This window comes from Phyllobates terribilis, unplaced genomic scaffold (genome assembly GCF_046119375.1).
Source record: "Phyllobates terribilis strain yellow unplaced genomic scaffold, ASM4611937v1 Scaffold_4__5_contigs__length_816908805, whole genome shotgun sequence".
Lineage (NCBI taxonomy): Eukaryota > Metazoa > Chordata > Amphibia > Anura > Dendrobatidae > Phyllobates > Phyllobates terribilis.
In genome coordinates this window covers 695,853,010-695,875,612 of record NW_027362764.1, presented here as the reverse complement: position 1 = coordinate 695,875,612, position 22,603 = coordinate 695,853,010, and the positions used below count along the sequence as shown (strand labels likewise).

Below are 22,603 nucleotides of genomic sequence, written 5' to 3'. Positions count from 1 at the left end.
AGGAGGAGAGCAGAGCAGCACCGGCCCGATGGTCAGGAGCCTGCTGGAGTCAACAACCCCGCTAGGCTTAGCGGAGATCCTGGCGCAGCTTCCCCGAGACCGGGAGTGCGCGCGGAGTGCCCTGGAGGGCCTCGCGGGAAGGATGGCCCGAGTGCAGAGGGAGATCCTGGCGGAGTGGGGCCGGGAGATGGCCCAGCAAGCTGGAACCCGTCCACGGAGCCCGCTCCCTTGGAAGAAGACATCGACTGCCTCTGCGGATGACGCGGGAGGACCCAAGGCCGGAGACGGCGCAGAAGAGGGAGCGAGACGTATGGCAGCAGGTAAGGGGGACGCCTATACCCCATACCGGAAGACCACCCACCTGCCCCAGCTCCCCGTCGCAGAGCCCGAAAGTCCCCCTGCCGTACCCGAGACCGCCATGACACCGCCACCGACTAGGCCCCGACCGGAAGCCGCCGTCGCGACCCCAGTGACGTCACGCGTCGTGACCCGGAGCGTGGCGAAGAAGGAGGAGCCTCCGGCCTGGTCGCAGGGCCTAGCGTTTCCGGGCGCCGCATCCCCAGCAGAGCCATCTACCTCCGCGGAGCCTCCGGTCTGGTCGCAAGGCCAGGTAGCCCAGGGCGCCGCCGTCCTAACAGTTCCATTTACCTTCCAGATGCCCCCGGCCTGGCCGCAAGGCCTGGGCAACCTGGGTGCCCCCACCATCACGCCCGCACCCGCAACACCAAGGGTGCCATATCTGGGAGAGGACCCCTTCAGCCAGCTAACGTGGCCGGACGGGCGGCCTTTCATCTGGCCCAAAGAATTCTTGGAACTGGAGCGACAAAAGAAGATGGGGCCCTTGTGTGAGCCCCTAATCCCGGCTCCGAAGCCCGTGACTCGGGTCTCGCCTCCACTCGAGGAAGCCCAGTTCGTGTGGGACCCCACGGGAGAAGATTTGATGGGGTTCACCGGAGAGACTCGGGCAGCTGCAGCAGAGCGTACCGAGTGTTGCCGTCAACAGCTGGCAGAGTTCAAGAGAGAGCGGGAGGAGAGGCGGGCCAGAGAGCAATGGGCCCAGACCCGCAGCGCGGAGCAAAAGAGTCGGACCAGAAGGGACCCCTATGCAGCAGATCGTCCCCGTACCATCGGGACGGTAATAAAGTTTAATGCGCAGCATGGGTGGGGCTTCATAAAGGACCGGAACACCATGGGTGACGTCTTCGTTACCCGACGGGATGTCGAGTCTCACCTGCCAGAGGGTCACAAAGGCCGTGACCTCTACGTCGGTGACGAGGTAACGTTCACCCGGCACAAGTGTGCCAAGGGACCTTACGCCCTCCACGTGCATCGCCTGACAGAGGAGGAGTTGCGGTGTAGGGAGGAGGAGCCAGAAGACCCGGACGGGTTCAAGGCTAGAAGGTACTATGACTGAAATAGTACAAAGGACTGTATATAGTTACCTGTCGGGGTACCCAAGTAACCGTGGCTGCTTTAAAGTTTAGTCCCCGTTGGGACCAGTGAACTGTTTACCTGTGTGACCCCTTCCATACCAGGCTGAGGACTGTGAGCAGCCATCCCTTTCCCTTTACCTGGCCGGGGACTGAGAACGGCCAAAATTTCCCTGTACATAGTTGCGCTTCCTAAGGCGCCCCCTACCGGTTTTATATGAGAAACTGTTTTTCAAAAGACTGTCGCACTTTACCTGGTCACGAGTTGCACGGTGACCAGAGGAGGAAGAAAGAAAAAGACGACGAGAAAGTTTTATATATATATGTTTTATGTGTTTTACCTGTTTATAAAAATTTGTATGTTTTGGTGTTTTATGTCTTGCAGCCCGAGGACGTGCTGTGATTTACCAGGGGGGAATGTAGCACCCTGAGGATTCGGCTGCTACAGGGGTATTGCACCTCAACCCAGAGGTGTGATATTCCACTCCCGGGTAAGGAAGGAGTGTGGAACTGAGCTCAGATAGACTGCATGCACTACATACATCCCATTCCAGAGGAGCAGGCCGACGGCACTCCCACTTAGAAATGTGCAGGTGCGACCGAGCCTGTTCCTGGCTGGAGTGGGAGGGGGGAGGAACATCCCATGTAGTGTAGGGGCAGATAGGGGGAGCAGTCTGGGTAGTGATAGGAGCTCATTGGGTGCTGGTCACCTGAGCTCACACATAGAGGGTGTATATAAGGTGGGCACCATCAAAGATCAGGGTCAGACGCAGAGAGGAAGTCAGATGCAGAGGACAAGCCTGCAGCAAGAGAGAGAAAGAAACAACAGCCCTGGAGAGAGAGTGGAGTGCAGAAAGACCCAGAGGGGGACAAAGAAGGGACCCAAGAACCCAAATAAGAACACCGGGTGAGGAGTCAGCAGAAGGGTACCGGAACCCAAGCTGGTGGGGGCAAAGACATTCCCCAGCCAGAGACCGGAGACCGTGGGCAGTGTCTGTCACGGTCACCCACTACATTCACCCTGAAGGCACACCACATGGAGGGTCAGGGAACCTTAGGCCAAAGGTTGCCCAACAGAAGGCCCGAGGGAGCTGGATTTAGGTGAATCACTGGTGGGGACGGCTGAAGAAAGGACAGAGGGAGAGCTCAGGGCCACGCTCCGGACTTGTTTGGGGGTTGGCTGGATCCAGGACCTGGTGGACGCAGCACGGCTCGGGAGGTCACTTGGAGCTAGAGTGACCAGGAACATCTGCAGTAAGTAAAGACCCTTAACTGCACAACCCGAGTCTGTCATCATTACCGGCTGCACCGCACCACCACAACCCCCATCCTCTGCGCCTGTCCCCTCTGAGGCTATACCCCTCCCGTTGGGGGTTATCCCACCAAGCTGCGCATCCACCATCAGCCTCAGCGGACCCTGCTGCAGCGGCGGCCACAGTGACCGCATCACAACGGGTGGCGTAGTCGACACAACGAACTTTAATAACATCAGTAAGGACTGCCACATAACACTGAGCTTGACGCCCTGGGCACGGGACCGGGTCACAGCCGCTCGGAGACTACAACCCCCCCCCCATCTGATCCGGTGCCGGGTATTCCCCTCAAAAAGGAATATGTCCCAGGGGGCGCGTCAACTGCATACCCTATAACTGAATAGCAGACCCTCTCCTTTCTAATGGGAACATGTGGTTACTGTGGCCCACCTCTGTGTCTTTAAATTGTTAGTGGGGTTTTCCCCAAATTTTGGCAGCCCTTGCAGTCACAGCATGGGCATTACCACTATAGGAGACCTGCTCCTTTATAATGGGAACTTTTTTTTACTGAGGCCCTCCTCTATGTCTCTTCAAAGGGGTATTGAGTTGTCCAAATATTTGGCAGCCCTTGCAGTCACTGCATATGCAAAGACAGTATAGGAGACCCACTCTTTAATAATGGGAACAACGAAGCATATTCGACTGTTGACCGTTTAAGAATACTAAGGCTATAAAAATAGTGTTTGTGATTTTCACAATCCCTCCTTCATAAATGAAACCGGATGTGTCTGATCATGTGTCATACACCACATGGCCAGATAAGGTTGTAAAATGTTAAAATGACATTTCCCGCTGAATGCTTTTGTCACGGTTGAAAGCAATGCAAAGTGCAAAAAGGCATCAAAAACGCTACGTGTGAACATAGCCCAAGGTGTGGAGTAGCATTTTTGTTTTTGGTTATTTATTTTGCCTTATATACAAGTCATTACCCTGGAAAGGATGTTCCTTAACATATTTCCCAGGAAAATCCATTTTGTTTTTGTATGTTTTATTGTGAGTCTGTAAAAGTGGCGTAATACCTCTGACAACGTTGTTAACAGCAGTGACCTGGGAGTCAGAAATGCTTCCAGGGTTCTTCCCCATTCTGTTCCCATGTCATTTGAGTACTGTTGCCATCGATTTGGGCAATTTTTAGGCCCTCTGCAGACCGCCGGGGGGAGCTGCTGGCAAAATGCTTGCGTTTCCCATAGACTTGCATTGGGCTCGTTACTCGGACCGAGCATTCCAATTTGCTCGACTCTAACAACGAGTACCCGAGAATTTTAGTGCTCGCTCATCACTAAAAATTACATAATAATGAAAAAATTAAAATAGAATTACCGAGCTGTGACTGCTGCTCTAACTTTGTCTTTATTGATACGGTTTACTAACCGTAAACTAGGTGAGGTTAAAGTCCTGACCATTTTCCAAATAGTAATTTGGTCAAGGAGTTGGGTGGGTGCCATTTTCACCCCTAGCATGATGTTTGTGAACCTCATACATGCTAAATCTAATCTAAAGAGCATTTTATTATCTAACTAGAATTAAGTGAATTCAACCAGACTTTGCTGGGACCTCCTGTGATCGCTTGTAATTCTTGGGGAAACCGAAGGATAACTCTTTAATTTCCTTGCAGTACAACCACAGGGAATATCCGCATTACTCCGCGCCCATGTAAATCAATGAGATGTCTGTGCAATGCAGATAGTACAGGACCTCTGAAGACAGAGGGATGATCTGTGAATCTGCTGTCCACTCTGGCCAAAAAATGAGGATCCTGAACACGAGACGCCTTTATAATAAGGGCTCATGCAGACGTCCGTGGATCTGAATCCAAGCACGGACTGGCTGCATTTCTCACGACCGGAGCATGACTGCTTCATTTATTTCAGTAAGGCTGTCTTGCCTGGGTTGGGAGACCCGTGGCCAGTCCGTGCTTGGACCGAGATCCATGGACGTCTGCATGAGCCCTAACTCTGGATTCTTTAACTTCTTGCCTTATGTATTTGTGTACGATCTGTATTGAGTGAGTGCCGGCTGTGTGATACAGCTGTCGCCCATCTGCAACTGTGGCATCTAAGTTATTAAAAATAGCTTTATTTATCCTATGTAATGATCGCTTCAAGAAAAAATAAGTGCCAAAATTGCAGTTTATCTTCTTTACTGCCCCCATAAAATGGAACAAAAAGCGATTTAAAAAGTCCTATTTACCTCCAAAATGGTTCCAATAAACAATACAATAAGCCCGTACACAGGTCTGTTGATGATGGGGTTCAGGGGAAATTAACTTAAAACCTAAAAACTATAAATTTGGTATTACCATAATTACACAAGACTGCAAATAAAACTAACATCTCATATTTACTGTACCTCGAACGGTTTAACATCATATATAATATGTAAAATATATATGAAAAAACAAAGAAAAATCCGTTTTATTTATTAGAAAACTAAGATGTAAAAAAGAACAAAAAATAAACGAATAAAAAAAAATATATATAAAAAAAATAAATGGCCACAAGAGGGAAGTAAGGGGTTGGCAGGGTATTTGGTCTAGCATGTAGTGTTCGGCCTATATTAATTCTGGATAATTAGCGATGTCAATCATGTTCAAGGTCGCGTTCTCTTCCCAAGATATTTTAGTAGAGGACCGTGCGATATTACACTGAGCTGTGTTAGAAGAAGTTGGCACTTTTGTAAATCCTTTCCCGTCTGTCCTTTTGTCAACCACTCATTGACCCACTTTCTCCAAAGCATGGGAACTTTCCTGTCTGAGGGGCATGAACGCCGGCAGACATCATTTACTGTTCATTCCACCATGGGACATAACTCTTTTTGTCTGGGATCTTCCCGTGACACTGAGATGAAAAATAAAATAAATAAACTTTCGGTCTTTTCTCTATTACAGTGGATGGAGCTGAGGTTCAACACTTTGGCAAAGTGCCCGCACTGCAAGAGAATGTGAGTATGACGGAGCGGCGCATCCTGTGCGCTACGGGGGGGTTGTGGTCGCTAACGTCCGAGCAAATGTTCATGCAGTCACAATGCAGTCATATGAGCGGCTTCATCATTACATTGAGCCAGTAGTCGCACTGTTTGGCTTTTCTTTTTTTCTTCCTAATCTTCTTATGAATGTGGGTCAAAATTTAAGAAATTCAAATAATCCAAACCGATGCAGAAAAAAATGACTGAATGAACAGAGATGCCTATAGCCGAGATGAAAACCTTTACTCATCGTAAATCTAACTTTAAAGTTCTATGTTAGAGGTTGGAAACTTTCTAAAAAAAAAATAAATAAATAAATACTGTATCTTTTTATACTGTACATCTTAAAATTAAGTTATTGATCAGATTACAATGGCACCTGTCAAGAGATGTGCCATATAGATATACATTATATCCCATCACAGATTGGCGGGTATGGGGTTATATGGCAGCTGAACAGTCAGAATGCCCATGCTGACCTTGGCCCCTACAATGGGCTTGTGGGCATCAGGACTGGACCATGGGGCAATGGTGGCATCATCTAGTGAATTATATTTTCTTTTACAACAGGTGTATGGCCAGCAGCTGTGCATGGCTTACCTGGGAGCAGTGTAGAAAGAAGCAGGCGGAGGCAGTGTGATGCTCTGGGCAATGTGCTACCACCTACCTAACCATTAGTGTACACCCTTCATGGCATTGCTATTTCTTAATATCGGTGTCCTCTTCCACCAGGTTAATGCCCCTGCCACACAACAAAGATTGTTAGGGGATGGTTTTTAAGTGCATGGTAAATATTTCAAAGTTTTGATCTGGCCTCTAAATTCATCAGATCTAAATTTCCTCAAGCGTCTGACGGAGGTACTGGAGGAAAAAAAAAAATTGCAAGGTCACTCCTCACAGGACATAAAGGGAATCTGTCAGTAAGATAAGTCCCCGCCCCCCCCCCCCCCCCCCACCAAACCGCACACGTGGGCATTCAGGTCTTTAAAATGTAAACCTATTGACACCTTTCTATCTTTTATCTGTTACTGCATTCCTGAAAAATTAGAGTTTTCATATAGAAATTAGGCTTTAAGTGCTCTGTGTGTGCTCCTGAGGTTGTTTCCCTTCCCAGCCTCTTTAGCTTAATTGATAGCACACTGTCTGTGTGACGTCAGACAAGGAAATCAGATGCTGAGCTATCCGCCAAAGTAAAGGGGCTGATGCTGGATGGGGAAACAACCTTAGTAGGCAGTGAATTGTTGCGTGCTCTGTCAAACCCAGAGCACTTAAAGCCTTATTTCTATAGGAAAACACTTAATTATTTGTTAATGCAGCAACAGATAAAAGATATAAAGGTGTCAGTGGATTTACGGTACACTTTAAAGACCTGCATGCCCACATGTGTGGCCAGAGCTCTCATTTGCATATGAATGGAATGCTAATTATTCGTGAATCCGCAAAAGATAGAAAAAAGACATATTCCCTTTAAAGGATCGGATGCTATAATCTTGCTTCGGAGGTCTTGTGCAGTCCATTCCTTGAGCTGTTATGACAGTTTTAGAGGGTCGGACACAATATTAATGTAGTGGTATTGATGTTCTGACTAAATGATGTGTATATACAATATACAGTAGTTGTCTATCTGAAGCGAGGGATGCTATGGATATAGCTGTCATGTAATACATTTGTGACTCTTTCCTCCATCTGTGCCTCTGCAGTTTTTCACATGTCTCCACCCTGCATGTTATGAATCAGGCTGAGAAAGCTGGACTTAACATTTTTTAATTTTTGTTATGATACTTAGTTATTACAGTGGCCAATCACTTTAATGAGTAACTGTTAACATTTTTATATGTTTTTGTTCTTTTAACTGCAAGCAGATCAGTGCAGGTTGGAGTCCTTGGGCCCCGTACAAATCAGTAAAAAATAAAACTCTCCTAGAAGTGCGCAGCTGAGGATAGAAGAGTGCACAAGTCCTGTTTAGTGCACAAACAGATTGTAGAATGGATGGCCATGCTTTCTCCTGCATCCATACTCTGACCTGTGTGAGTGCACAGGTAGGAGTTGTGCACTTCTCTAGGTGATTGAGTGATCGGTGGAGGTCTCAAGACCCGTATACCCACTGATCTGCTTGTAATTAAAAGAACAACATTTGTTAATATTTTTTATATGTTGTGTTACTTTTTAAACGGAATCTGTCAGTAGGATCAACCATCCTAAGCCGTCTATATGGACATGTAGGTCATAGGAAGCTGAATAAAATTACACCTTGATATCTGCAATCCGATGTTTTATTCCAGAGAAATCAATGTGTGACGATACAACTTCTAATCATCTGGCTAATTAAGATTTTATTTGTTAATCCAAGAGAAATACCTTATTGTGTTTTATTAGACATTGCTGGCTGTGTTTTATTAATGTTCTGCTTGCTCGTCAGTTTTTGTACACTAATTTAACTTGTAAAGTGTCCAGCATTCCACTAATCTCATTAGTATCTCAGAAGCTTCTAACCATTGTTCAAAAATCGTCTAGGCCGATTGTGTAAGGCTGTGTGCCCACTATGCGTTTTTTTAAGCGTTTCCGCAGCGGCAATTCCGCTGCAGAAACGCTTAAAAAATGCTTGGTAGAAGGTCTGCAATGTTCCCCCAATGATAATCCGCATGTGCTGTGCACATGCTGCGGAGATTTCCGCTGCGGATTATCAATGAGGAAAAGTCCACAGCACTACCAATTATTTTGAGTAATCGCGGCGTTTTCGCCTCTATTGACTTGCATTGAATCGCTTTATATCCGCATGACTACATGTGCACATGCGGATATTAAGCGATTCGATGTGCGGATGGTACCCGGGTCTGGAGAAGAGGAGACTCTCATCCAGACCCGGGTACCATAGTATATATGCAAAAACGAAAAAACAGGAGTTTTTTTGGCAAAAAATGGCAAATTACTTTATTGAACACGTAAGAACGAGTAACATAAAAAAGGACAACCCGGCATCAAAGATAGGCAGCATATGTAAATATATTAATATTATTGGAAGGTAAATGCCACAATGGAAAAAGTGCAATAGTGCTTATTCCCAAATGGGATAGTTTTTAAGTGCTGCACACGACAATCTAATCCAGTAGATAAATGTATTGTCTGCGCAAAATAATGTCAAAATCGTGTCAGCACATCAAACTATAGAATAATGTATTGAGTCATAACATTGCACTCTTACCCATTGTTAGAGATATAGCAGCCCAGCAAGAAAAATCCCCAACGCGCGTTTCGCGTGGTGTATTTGACAGCTTCCTCGGGGGGGAATGCAGATAAGGACCTTCAATGCCTGTTTAAATGTGGTCAGGACCTATGGTCACAATGGACCAATCATATCATGGTCTATCGGCGCACTGCCCACAGCCATCAAGGAGACCCACGCATGTCAGGAAGACCAGGGTAGGTTACCATGGCTCCCAGACAACACGCAGGTTCCATAGAGATGCCGGGGGCAGAGCGGGGACATCAGACGGCGCAGCATGCACGCGCACACCAAGAAAAGATGTTAAAACAATGTCTAATATATAAAGACAACAAAAGGTACATTCATATTCATAGCATTATTTGGTCCAATCCAAATGATGTAAGTTTATGAGTTGAAAGATGAGTTTGATTCATAACACGTGATTATTAATGAGGCTATGGAAGGAAAACAGAAATGAAAAAAGACAAGGGACATTAAAAATAAGAACTATACAATTAAAAATGGTTAAAAATACCAAAGGTTACTGCATGTTAACAGAAACGGGGTGAAACTTAAAGTCTCATTAAGGCCATTAGGGGTCATAGTCCCCAATTCCACTATCCATTTAGCCTCTTTCTGGGCTAAAAGCATTTTGGACCATAAAGGTTTTGGGGCTGCTACCATGATATTGTCTAAAATGGCGTGGTATTGTTTTTAATAAAGAAACATCGGCGACTGTCCTCGCTGCACCAATGTCTCTCACATGCTCCTTAATCCTCACCAGCAGTTCTCTAGATGTAAATCCAACATATATTTTTCCAAAGCCGCAGGTTGTGTAATATACCACATTTGAGGTCCCACATGAAATATATTCATTCATTTTATAGTGGCGACTTCCAGAGGCATTCGAGAACTCTGTACTGCGAGAGACATTGGTGCATGCCACACAGCGACCGCACGGAAAGCACCCCTTTATTGGTCCCCTTGATCCAAATGGATTTGATTTTGGCGGAACATAGTGGCTTTTGACCAAAATATCTTTGATGTTTTTACATCTTCTTGATGTCATATGAGGGGATGTTGAGATATGGTGGGCCAAAGATGGTTCAATCAATAAGAGCGGGCCAGTGCCTCTGCAAGAAGGTTCTCATGTGCGACCAATCCTGGTTATAAGTGGAAATGAATCTGGGTGGTCCAAAACCTTCCTTTGATTTTGTTAGAGCCCAACAACGTATTATGTGGGGTGGCCCTCGCTCTCCTATACCCCTGTTTCACACACCACTTACTATAGCCTCTCTCTACAAAGCGTCGGGTAAGGTCTATGGCCTGATCCTCAAATCTCGCCTCTGAAGAGCATATCCGCCTCCTCCTGAGGAATTGACCAACTGGGAGAGCCCTGACCGTAGAAGCATTATGTGCCGAGTCAGCATGTAATAATGCATTCACTGATGTCTACTTACAGTAGATGTCAGTTTGAATGCATCCCTGTTCATCCACCTCAAGTGAAATATCCAAAAAATCTATTTTTTTTGCACTATATTGGAAGGTCAGTTTAATGTTAAAAGGGTTGTCATTGAGTAGGTCCATGAATTGCTCCAGCTCACGGGCAGTGCCCTGCCAAATGATAAAAAGGTCATCAATATACCGCAGCCAGCACTGCACATGGTCGGCGGCCTGCGTCCCCAAACAAACCCCTCTCCCAGTAGCCCAGGAAGAGGTTTGCGTACGCGGGCGCACAGGCCGCCCCCATGGCAGTGCCGCGTTTCTGCAAATAAAAAATGTCCTTGAATACAACAAAGTTATGTGTTAATATGAACTGGAGCAACTCAAGGACAAAGTCACCCAACTGGCTGTCCCAGTTTGAACTCCCCAGGAAGAAGCGGACAGCATCGAGACCATGCTCATGGTCAATGCAAGTGTATAGAGCTTCTATATCCACGGTAACTAATAACATATCTGATTCCACAAAGATCCCGTCCACCCTTCTTAGCACGTCCCGTCGTGTCCTTCACAAAAGATGGCAAGGTTTCCACCATAGGTTTCAAGTAGTAATCTATGAACTTGTATACGGGTTCACATAAGCCATCAATTCTTGACACGATCGGACGGCCACGAGGGTCGACGGGATCCTTGTGGATTTTCGGAAGGATATAGAAAGTTGGGATCTTTGGATACTTGGTCATCAGGCCTTCAAAAGTTTTGTTTTGTGATTATACCCAAATCCAAAGCCCCACAAAGTATGGAGTGCAGCTGAGGCGAGAGAGAAGCAAGAGGTGAAAAAGATAATTTTTCAGAGGTATTTCTCGCTCTGTTGTCGGAGAGCCTCTTTTTCATATTTATTTATTGGCCAGATAACTATGTTTCCCCCCTTGTCCGCAGCCTTGAAAACATCATCAAGTGCCTGTAGTTCTCTAAGGGCTTGTCTTTGTCTATAATTAAGATTACTATGTCTTCGCTGTGTAGAAATTTCCCTAAAATCATCTAAGACTAGCTTTGTGAAAATCTCAACAGCTGGGCATAAGGACAAGGGGGAAAACCTCGTTGATCTAGGTACAGTATTCTGAGGGAATATACCTTGTTTCTCAACACTCTGCTCCTGCAAAAATTCCTCCAAAATGGAGAGAGCTTCCCGCTCAGCTGCACTGTCCAAACCAAAATCCGATGTGCCACGATTATGCAGTTTTTTCAAAATCAGTTTGCGGGAGAAGATATATAGATCTTTTATAGCTGTAAACAGATGAAATGGGTTAGTTGGAGCAAAGGTCAAACCTCTACTCAACACTTCATATTGGGCTTGGGTAAAGTTATGGGAAGACAGATTAATTACCTGTAAATTGGTCTTAATTTTTTTATTGTGTTGATTAGGAGTTGAATTTTTTCATTTAGCGACCAATCTAGTTTTGTTATATCTATAAGCAGGGGTTTGGGCTTCACTTCCTTACATATTTGTCTTGGTTTGAATTTCATCCTCAGATGTAAAGGTTACAACAGATCCAGACCTAGAACGAGATCTGGATCCAGTATGATAGGTAGGCCGTGAACGGTTGGTATTCATTTTCCACTTATAAACCCGACCGGTCGCCCTGTCATTAAGATCTCTCTGGAACTTCTTTGTTTTGGTGGATACAATTTCTTTCTCCCATATCTGGAAGTCATGGTCCAGCTCTTCACTAAGTTTCCTCAATGCATCGGTTGGTAACTCCCTTTTTAGGGTATCCTGTAATTCTTCTATCTCCTTCTCTAGATTATTCAGTGTAGTTTGATTAAAATTATATAGTAGTTCCATAAACCCTTTTGAGCATAGATCCACCAAGTCCTCCCATTTGGCCTTAAAAGTATCATCTTCCAATGGGAAGGATTGAAACACCTGTACCTTTAATCCAAGGGGAATCAGCCCTCTTTGGATGTACTTCTCAAGGAATGCACGGTTCCACCATGTTTTTATCCTTTTATTTAAAAAGAACTTAAGTCTCACCACCGTTTCCTGTAAACCCTTGTCACTGGTATCAGTCATGGAGCCAGAGTTATCCTTAAACACTTCATTTAATTTTAGGAGCCACGCCTCGTTGCGAGCCCTAAAGTCCATATTACCCTTTGAATCCGCTGTGAATAACACAGAAAGACAAATATCCATATATTCATTAGATACATTGTAATAGAACCACACTAACCAAGATAAGGTCCCAAATACAGGGAAAGTGGTAATTTATGCCACTCCATAAAGCAAATATATATGCAAAAACGAAAAATCAGGAGTTTTTATGGCAAAAAATAGCAAAATACTTTATTGAACACTTAAGGACGAGTAACTTAAAAAAGGACAACCCGGCACCAAAGCTAGGCAGCATATGTAAATATATTATTATTATTGGAAAGTAAATGTCACAATGGAAGAGTGCAATAGTGCTTATTCCCAAATGGGATAGTTCTTAAGTGCTGCACACGACAATCTAATCCAGTAGATAAATTTATTGTCTGTGCAAAATAATGTAAAAATTGTGTCAGCACATCAAACTATAGAATAATGCATTGTTAGAGATATAGCAGCCCAGCAAGAAAAATCCCCAACAATCCGGGTACCATAGTTCCTGTAAAAAAAAAAAAAGATTTTAAAATAAACATTATACTCACCTTCTGATGGCCCCCGGTCTCCACAGTGATGCGTCCTGGCTCCCCGTCAGCTCGCAATGGTCTAAAAGGACCTTCCATGATGTCATTTAGTCATGTGACAGGTCACGCGACTGCCGACGTCAGCGGTCGCGTGACCTGTCACATGACTAAATGACCTCATGGAAGGTCCTTTTAGACCAACGCGAGTCGCCCACCGCACCGGAGGAGACCGGGGGCCATCGGAAGGTGAGTATAATGTTTATTTTTTACCATTCTTTTACTATTAACTTGGTCACACTATATAAATTCATGCCGGTTGCATGGATTTATATTGTGTGACCAAGTTGTCAAGCACTTTTCCAAGTGATGCTAAAATCGCTTGGAAAAGCGCTTGACAACCTGCATGTGAAAAACGCTTCACTTACGCTTGGCCCTGGCAGGAAAAACGCTTGTAAAATCTGCATGTGTTTTTTCTGCCTGGGAGATGCAGAAACGCTCAGGAAAAATCCAGGGCATTTCTGCATCGTGGGCACATAGCCTAAGTGTTGAAAGAAGATCCGACGGAGCCTTCATCACAGGGAGTCTCACATGTAGACCCAGGTGATGCGGCCCACCTGAGAAAGATACTTCCACTAATACACACTTAGCTTTGGGACGGGGGTGGGGTGGGGGGGGGGGTGAGGGTGAGGGTGAGAGTGAGAGGAGTTCTGCGATTCAGGGGGCTGAGCCCAGAGAAACAGTCAGACTTGGGACAGAGAATCAAAGAGAATGAGAGAGACTTTACTAGGAGAATGAGAGACATCCTTCAGGACAGCAGATGGATTGCATGGCATTGCCCAAAGAGACACAGATTTGTATTCTAAATGATTCTAGTCTAAGGGCATCGGCACTGACTGGAAAGATACAGATCTGCTCCACTTGACCATCAGAGAGACCATGGATACATTTTGGGGAGACCAGGAGAGGACAAAGTCACCTGGCCCCATTGGATATGTTGTTTGGAGTTGCCAGGAGGGACCCACCGGTCGCCTGGCCCTATGGAAACGCTCGGAGAGGTCAGGTTGGGACCCTCGGGTCTCCTGGCCTTGTACCTCGATGGACTGCTAGCTTCCTAAGCTTGCTTCTACCTTCTCTCTATGAGGGCCTGTCAGAAACGGGGGGGGGGGGGGCACTGGTTGAGGTAGTAGGCCCTGGAAGTCTCCAAAGTCGTGGCTGTCTATTCCCAGGCGGGCGGAGAAGGAAGGGTGAGACTCTGTAATGTTGCACCATCTTGGGTATTTGCTGGGACTGTTCTATGTGTTTATTGTCCGCTCTGTGGCTCAATAAAGTATTGCCACACTGTTTTACCCGCACCCTGTGTTGTCTGAGTAGCGTTACGCCCACGGAAGACCCAGTGTCTTCACACCATGTTTTTCTTAATATGTAAATGAGCTGTTAAGATCTATGTGCCGGACATAGATCTCTTTCAGAATCTGCCTCCAGAGCTTATTGTAAATCAAAGAGGGTGTTACTAGTGTGAGACATGTAATGATTGACCGTCTGCTCTCCTGATTTTACATGTCTCACACTGGTAACACCTCCTTTCATTAATAATAAGCTCTGGAGGCAGATTCTCACGGAGATCTATGTCCGGCCCACAGATCTTAACAGCTCATTTATATATTAAGAAAAACATTTATTTCTCTGGCGCAAGACATCGGATCGCAGATGTCAAGGTGTCAATTTATTCAGCTTCCTATGGCCTACATGCCCATATAGACGGCTTAGGAGGGTTGATCCTACTGACATATTTCCTTTTCTGTTCAGCCATTTCTTTGTGTATCATAAATAATGTGGCTGTCATTCTAGTTTTCACAAAGACAAGGTTTCAGCCCTTAATAAGGTCTTCTGAGCTAAGAAGAAAAGTGTGTAGTCCTCTACATGACTGCAGACTCTCTTGTATTCCCCGTGTGAGTTGGCGGTCACGTGACTGTACATATGAAATTTGCATATTTTTGCTCACATGCCGACTAGATTCTCCTGCGTTTCTCTCAATAGAACATTGACAAAAACAGAGAGACTAGTCAGCATGTGACCGCAACTATGTAAATCTCATACATGCAGTCACATGGCCGCCAACTCACACAGGGAGCGCCTGTATACTTTTATCAGCCCAAAAGAACATGCAACTCCAGACATCTGTCTGCCCCTCTGACCTGTATGAAACTCTTAGATGTTGCTTCTGTTTAGCTCCCTAGTATGGAGGAAAAGGATGGTGGCTCCTATTGGAAACAGCGACTGAGACAGTGCCTGTACAGCGCTGCGGAGCATGTTAGTACTACTTATTCCCTGCTCATCTGCGGTTACTTCATGCATAGCAGATGCTTTTACGCTGTGCAGGTTTTATGCTTCTCTCTTTTGAGTCTATTGGGATTATAATAGATTGGTGAGATGAGTGTATCTTGAGATAACTTAATGGATTTACTGTATATATTTTTTTTGTGTTGTAGATCATCTGTAGGAAGCGCATTACCCCGCAGACGCTGCTGTGCGTACATTACTATGGGAATGATCTGCATTTTTATAGGAGTTGGCTTAACTGTAAGTCCTGTACTTATAAGTTACTGTATGACAAGATGGGAATTTTGAGGATTCAGAAACCTTTTCTTAATCAATAAGTGAAATCCCAACAGTTACTCTGTGGACCCATTAACGGGTTGTGAGGTAAATCATTTCTTTGCCCTGTTTTATACAGGCAGGAAAATGTTTTACCTCACAGAAAGCAGCAGCTGCGATCCCCAGGCTGTCCTGTCTGTATACAGGGTAGGCCATTTATAAGGATAAGCCTAAATAAAATGGGAATGGTTGGTGATATCAACTTCCTGTTTGTGGCACATTAGTATATGGGAGGGGGGAAAACTTTTCCAGATGGGTGGTGTCCATGTCGGCCATTTTGGATCCAACTTTATTTTTTTCAATGGGAAGACCAGCGACGACCAATCCACTTTCCAGGAAACTGTTCATGTAGGAATGCTCGAACCTGACACCCATGGTGGTGCACCATCTTGTTGAAAAACTCAGTTTCCTGGAAACAGTTTCCTGGAAAGTGGATTGGTCGTCGGGGGGCCAGTTGAATGGCCACCAAGGTCTCCCGATCTGACCCCCTTAGACTTTTATCTTTGGGGTCATTGTCTATGCTGTGAAGATACAAGATGTGCAGCATCTGAAACAACGGATACTGGAAGCCTGTGCTAGCATTTCTTCTGCGGTGTTGCTATCAGTATGTCAAGAGTGGGAGAAGAGGGTTGCATTGACAATCCAACACAATGGGCAGCACTTTGAACACATTTTATAAGTGGTCATAAACTTGTAAAAAACTCATGAAAGAATAAAGTTGTGTTAAAACCAAGCGCACCATTGTTTTTCTTATGAAATTCTCAATAAGTTTGATGTGTCACATGACCCTCTTCCCACTGAAAAAAATAAAGTTGGATCCAAAATGGCCGACTTCAAAATGGCTGCCATGGTCACCACCCATCTGGAAAAGTTTTCCCCCTCCCATATACTAATGTGCCACAAACAGGAAGTTGATCTCGCCAACCATTCCCATTTTATTTAGGTGTATCCATATAAATGGCCCACCCTGTACTCTTTAATGTTTTACCTCACAGAAAGCAGCAGCATGGGATCACAGCTGTCCTGTCTGTATACTCTCTCCCTTCCTTCCTCCCCTGCCCAGGAGATGTGGTATGATCAGACCATGTTCCATACACTGTCAGACACAGCAATTACACAGTACACAGTAGGGACACCTGTATAAGATTATCTCAGCACAGGGACATTTTGTTATGATCTGCAACATGTACTAAGGAAAGATAGGGGAAAGCTGTCCCTACAGTAAGACTAAGCTGAATCCCTACGATGTCGCGGGCTGCCTGTTCCTAGTGAACAGACCCGCCTTAGTCCTCGGCTAGTCTGAACGAAGACCTATAGAATTAAGGGAGGGGTCCCTAAAAGAACTAAGGACTGGGACAAAAATGGGACACCTCCTAAACAGAGAAGTTGTTGCAGAACACAAAAAGACAAACTGACAAAAATGTACTAGAGGTCCCAGAGGACCAAGTGAACTTGACAGAGAAAGGCACCGAAGCACCAGGCTAGAGAAACAAACACTGAAATCCAGCACAGCCACAAGGGCGGAGCTGAAATATAAAGGCAGATGATCACATGACCGCAAAACACAAGATGGAAAAAACAAACAGGAGGGTTCGAACAGTACCCCCTCTTTTATGAGGATCCTCCGGATCCTCCAGGCCCAGGCCTATCCGGAAACCTCCTGTGGAAAGCTTTAACAAGCCTAGGAGCAGAGACATCATCCGTCCTAACCCAGGAGTTGTCTTCGGGACCGAAAACCCTTCCAGGAGACAAGATACTGTAATCTCCCTCTATGCCATCTAGAATTCAAGATACGAGAAATTTCATATTCGCCGTCTTCCACCACAAAAGGAACTGTGACAGTGGCGTCCCTATCGGATACATCAGCCTTTTTCAACAAGGAAACATGAAACACAGGATTAATCTTCCAGGAAGTAGGGACATTCAACCTAACAGCAGACGGGTTAACAACCTGAAGCACTGTAAATGGACCCACAAACTTAGGACCCAATTTTTTAGAGGGAATCCTCAACCGCAGGTTCTTCGAGGACAACCAAACCATGTCACCCACAGTAAACAAACCCTCTTTACGTTTTCTGTCAAAATACTTCTTGGACTTCTTGTTAGCCTCTCGAAGGTTGCAACGTACATTAGTCCAAACTCTCTCCAAATCACCGGAAAAATTCTCCTCCTCCGGCACCGCCGACCCCAATTTGGAGAACGAACAAAAAGACTGATGTCTCCCAGTAAAACAAAAAAAAGAACACCCAGCAGAAGAGGATGTATGATTGTTAAGAGCAAATTCTGCGAGAGGCAGAAACTCAGACCACACCTCTTGATTGTCCGCCACAAAACAACGCAAAAACTTCAACATCCTGGTTCTTTCTTTCAGTCTGTCCATTAGACTCGGGATGATAACCAGACGAAAATGACAAATGGACTCCCAACCTGTCACAAAAAGCACGCCAAAAGCAAGCCACAAACTGAGGTCCTCTATCAGAAACCATATCCGTGGGAACGCCTTGGAGCTTGACAATCTCCTTAACAAACGCCTTAGCGAGTGTCTTGGCGCAGGGCAACTTAATGAATGGAATCAAATGACACATCTTACTAAAATGGTCCACGACCACCCAGATGACAGTAAAACCCTCGGACACAGGAAGATCAGTAATAAAATCCATTGTGAGATTCGTTCAAGGCGCACTAGGAACCTCCAGAGGGCAAAGCAACCCTGTACCAGGAGTATGTGAAGCCTTTGACCTAGCACACACAGTACACTGACGCACCCACTTGACTTCCTTCTGCCATCCAGGCCACCAAAAACTGCAACTGATCAGTCTTAGTCTCCGAAATTCCTGGATGACCTGCCAACCGAGACTCATGACTAGAGATGAGCGTTGTTCTACTCGAACTGTTCGCCAATCTCAAATTCGAGCTGTTTTGGGCGGTGTTCGAGCCGTTCGGCGAACACGAACAATTTGAGAAAAATTCGGCTGTTCGAGGTTATGTTCGATAACTGTTCGTGCACCAAAATCATAACTGGATTTTTTCTCAGTAATGATGAAAATTAATGTTAATACGCAGTTTGAGTGTACAGCGGGGTGGGGGGAGGGGCAGGGGATGGATCTCTGCAGGAACAATGAAGATCTCCATTTTTTTTTCTCTTTCCCGCATTTACAGTGGGGAGGTGCAATCTGTCAGCCTATCAGCAGCGCACACACGGAGCGAAGTGCTTTTTTTCACACAAGCAAGGGCATGTGTCATTGGCAGTGTATGTCACATGTCCTTGCCCTATAAGACCAAGCCATTTTCCCCGTCGCCACCATTTTCTCACTGCTGCAGCTGCGTGTTAGACGGCACCGCTGTTGCTGTGTGCGCTATACCTTGTTAATTTCAAGCCAATTTTCGCACAAATCTACAGATAGCTTGGGAGTAGGGAATAGTTGTGATTGCAGTCCTTTTAAGGACTAGGTTACAGCATTTCCTACGACTTTTATCAGGCAGGTCTGTGCTCTTAAATAGATAGATTGTGGGAGTAAAGACTAATTGTAATTGGAGTCCTTTTCAGGACTAGGTTACATGAGTTCCTATCAGTTTTTGCCAGGCAGGTCTGTGCCAGTGCTGTGCAAGTTTTTTTCACAGCATTTGGCTGAATCTAGCAAAGCTAATCCTTTTTGGCCTATTGCAGAGTGTGTTAGTCAGTGGAGTAGCCTATCCGTGTTGCAAGATATACCACCTGTGTATAGAATACCAATTTTTTTACTGCACCTAGTGAAGTAAAATCTTTTGGGCATAGCATCATTCTATTAGTCCATCTATACTGACCTCCATCAGGTTGCAAATTAAAACTAATTTTTATCTGCATCTACAGTACCTCTGAAAAAATATTTGGGCTTCTAGCAGTGTGTGGGACTTGTTCTATTAGTCCATCTATACTGACCTCCATCAGGTTGCAAACTGAATATATTTTTTTCTGCATCTACCTCTGAAAAAATATTGGGCTTCTAGCTGTGTGTGGGTCTTGTTCTATTAATCCATCTATACTGACCTCCATCAGGTTGCAAACTGAATATAATTTTTTTCTGCATCTAGCTCTGAAAAAATATTTGGCCTTCTAGTAGTGTGTCGGACTTTCTCTATTAGTCCATCTATACTGACCTCCATCAGGTTGCAAATTAAAACTAATTTTTATCTGCATCTACAGTACCTCTGAAAAAATATTTGGGCTTCTAGCTGTGTGTGGGACTTGTTGTATTAGTCCATCTATACTGACCTCCATCAGGTTGCAAACTGAATATATTTTTTTCTGCATCTACCTCTGAAAAAATATTGGGCCTTCTAGTAGTGTGTCGGACTTTCTCTATTAGTCCATCTATACTGACCTCCATCAGGTTGCAAATTCAAAATAATTTTTTTCTGCATCTAACCCAGCCAATAGTTTTGGCCTAATACCACAGTTTGGCCACTCAGCTCTGCTCGGTTACCATCCATTGTTTTTTTGTGCAAACAACTCCAGAGTTGTGAATTAGTTAACCACCAAAATGAGTGGAAAAAGGCCTGCTGCTGGTGGAAAGGGGAATAGGCGTGTTGGGAAGGGGAAAAAAGGTTGTGTCCGTGGGGTAGGTGTTAAAGCAACAGTAACATCTGCAGAAGAAAGACCATCTTCCAGCCAAACTAAAATGTCTACTTCTTTTAGCGGACAATGTGATAAGATCCCTTTCTTACGGCCATGCCAATCGCTACAAATTCCAGATGAGGCACAAAAACAGCAGGTGCTTCAACGGATATCAAGTGCTCCTTTAAGTGGGCTCTCCTCCACATCAACTTCAACATCACAAATACTCCAGTCCTCAAAGGTGTCACCCCAATCGCACTTGCTTCCTCACAGCTCCCAAATCTCCAGCTGCCCGTCTGAGTATGAGGTAGAACAGATGGTTGAGTCTGCAGAGCTGTTTACTCATACTATAGCCTGGGAATCAGAGGTCGACTCCAGCGCTTCTGTGAATCCAGACGAGGAAATGATCTGCACTGATGCCCAGAATCTTTGAGTCGGATCCAGGACCAGACGCAGAAGGTTCTGACCATAATGTAGACCCTCATTCCCAAACTGTAACTCCTGTTGGTGGAGACAATGAGGAAGACGATGATAAGACTCAAATACCTGATTGGAGCGACAACTTTAGTTTTTTGTCAGGGCAGGAACAGGTTGGCTCTGAGGACGACGGGTGTGATAACGCACAGGGTGATGATGATGAGGTCGGAGATCCCACTTACTGTCAACCCACAGTCAGCCAAGAGATGAGGTCAGCAGAGGAGGTGGAGGAAGATGCTAGTGACGACGAGGTCAGGTTGCGCCTTCCTGGACAGAGACGTAGTACTGGAAGCACGTCAACAACTGCATCCTCAAACACAACTCTGCCTCTCACCACAAGTCGTGGTGGCTCTTCAGGTCGCATGGGTGCTAAGCCTTGCATAGCCTGGGCATTTTTTCAGATCGATAAAGATGACCCAACTCGTGTTATCTGTAACATTTGTCAGCAAAAGCTAAGTAGAGGCCAAAAAATACATAGTTTGAGTACTTCATGCATGAACCGGCACATGGACATGAAGCATAAGTTGCAGTGGGAAGCTCAGTGTGCTACAATGCGGCCTAGCCGGCCGGGCCAACCACCGTCTGCCATATCTTGTGCATCCGCGGCCTCTTCATCCTCTGTGACTGGGGGGACAGCAGTCACACCTGTTTTGGGGCGCAGACCTGCCACCTCTTTACCCGCAACAGCCAGCGTGATTGGCAGGTCATCATTTTCTTTGGAGGTGGTAACACCAGCTGGTGTTGAGCGCTGTCCGACATCGATAGCACCACCTTTGGATGAAGGCAACCTAACATGTCCGCCTGCATCTTCCTCACAGACCGGCAGTTTGCCGGGGACACCCTTATCAACCCCGTCTAAGCACAATAGCCAGCCCTCGGTCCCTCAGATGTGGACAAGTAAAAGACCATTTCCTCCTAGCCATGAGAAAGCTAAGAGGTTGAATTTCACCATCTGCAAGCTCTTGGCTACAGAAATGCTGCCTTTCCGCCTGGTGGACACAGAGGATTTTCGAGACCTTATGTCCGTCGCAGTGCCCCAGTACCAGATGCCCAGTCGGCACTACTTCTCAAAGAAAGGTGTGCCTGCGCTCCACCAGCATGTCGCACACAACATCACCGCTTCTTTGAGAAACTCTGTGTGTGACAGGGTGCATTTCACCACAGACACTTGGACGAGTAGGCATGGACAGGGGCGTTACATGTCGCTGACTGGGCACTGGGTAACTATGGTGACAGCAGGACAAGGGGCTGCTGTCCAAGTCTTGCCGTCCCCACGAGTTGTGCGTCAATCCTCTTTATGTCAAAGTTCCTCCACTGCTTCTGCCTCCTCAACCTCCTCTCGGTCTTCCACCTGCACCCAAAGCCTGTCTGGTCATGCCACAAGCTTTCTAACTGCGCAGAAGGGATCCTGCACACCTCCTTACTATGCTGGCAGTAGGGCTCAACGTCATCAGGCGGTTTTTACTTTGAAATGTCTGGGAAATGTGAGTCACACAGCTGAGGAGTTGTGGTCAGCTCTGGAGAACCAATTTCATGAATGGTTGTCTCCACTGGACCTGAAACCAGGGAAGGCCGTGTGCGACAATGCTGCAAACCTGGGTGCGGCCCTTCGCCGGGGCAATGTCACACACGTGCCTTGTATGGCTCACGTGTTGAACCTGGTTGTCCAGCAATTTTTAGCCCACTATCCCAGACTAGATGGCCTTCTGCAGAGGGCACGGTCGCTGTGTGCTCACTTCCGCCGTTCGCATCCCGCAGCTCAGCGACTTACATCTCTACAGAAGTCGTTGGGCCTGCCACTTCACCGGCTAAAATGCGATGTGCCTACCCGGTGGAATTCAACTCTGCACATGTT

At 45.8% G+C, this 22,603-nt stretch overlaps 1 protein-coding gene across 1 annotated transcript in view; it reads left to right on the top strand.

The window, feature by feature from the left end:
- Window positions 1–22,603, top strand: part of PIP4P2 (phosphatidylinositol-4,5-bisphosphate 4-phosphatase 2) — a 111,559-nt gene that overhangs the window by 76,670 nt on the left and 12,286 nt on the right. The window contains exons 5-6 of the mRNA XM_073679572.1: window positions 5,631–5,683; window positions 15,512–15,602. Coding sequence (XP_073535673.1) covers window positions 5,631–5,683; window positions 15,512–15,602 — 144 coding nt within the window. The remainder of the gene's footprint in view (window positions 1–5,630; window positions 5,684–15,511; window positions 15,603–22,603) is intronic.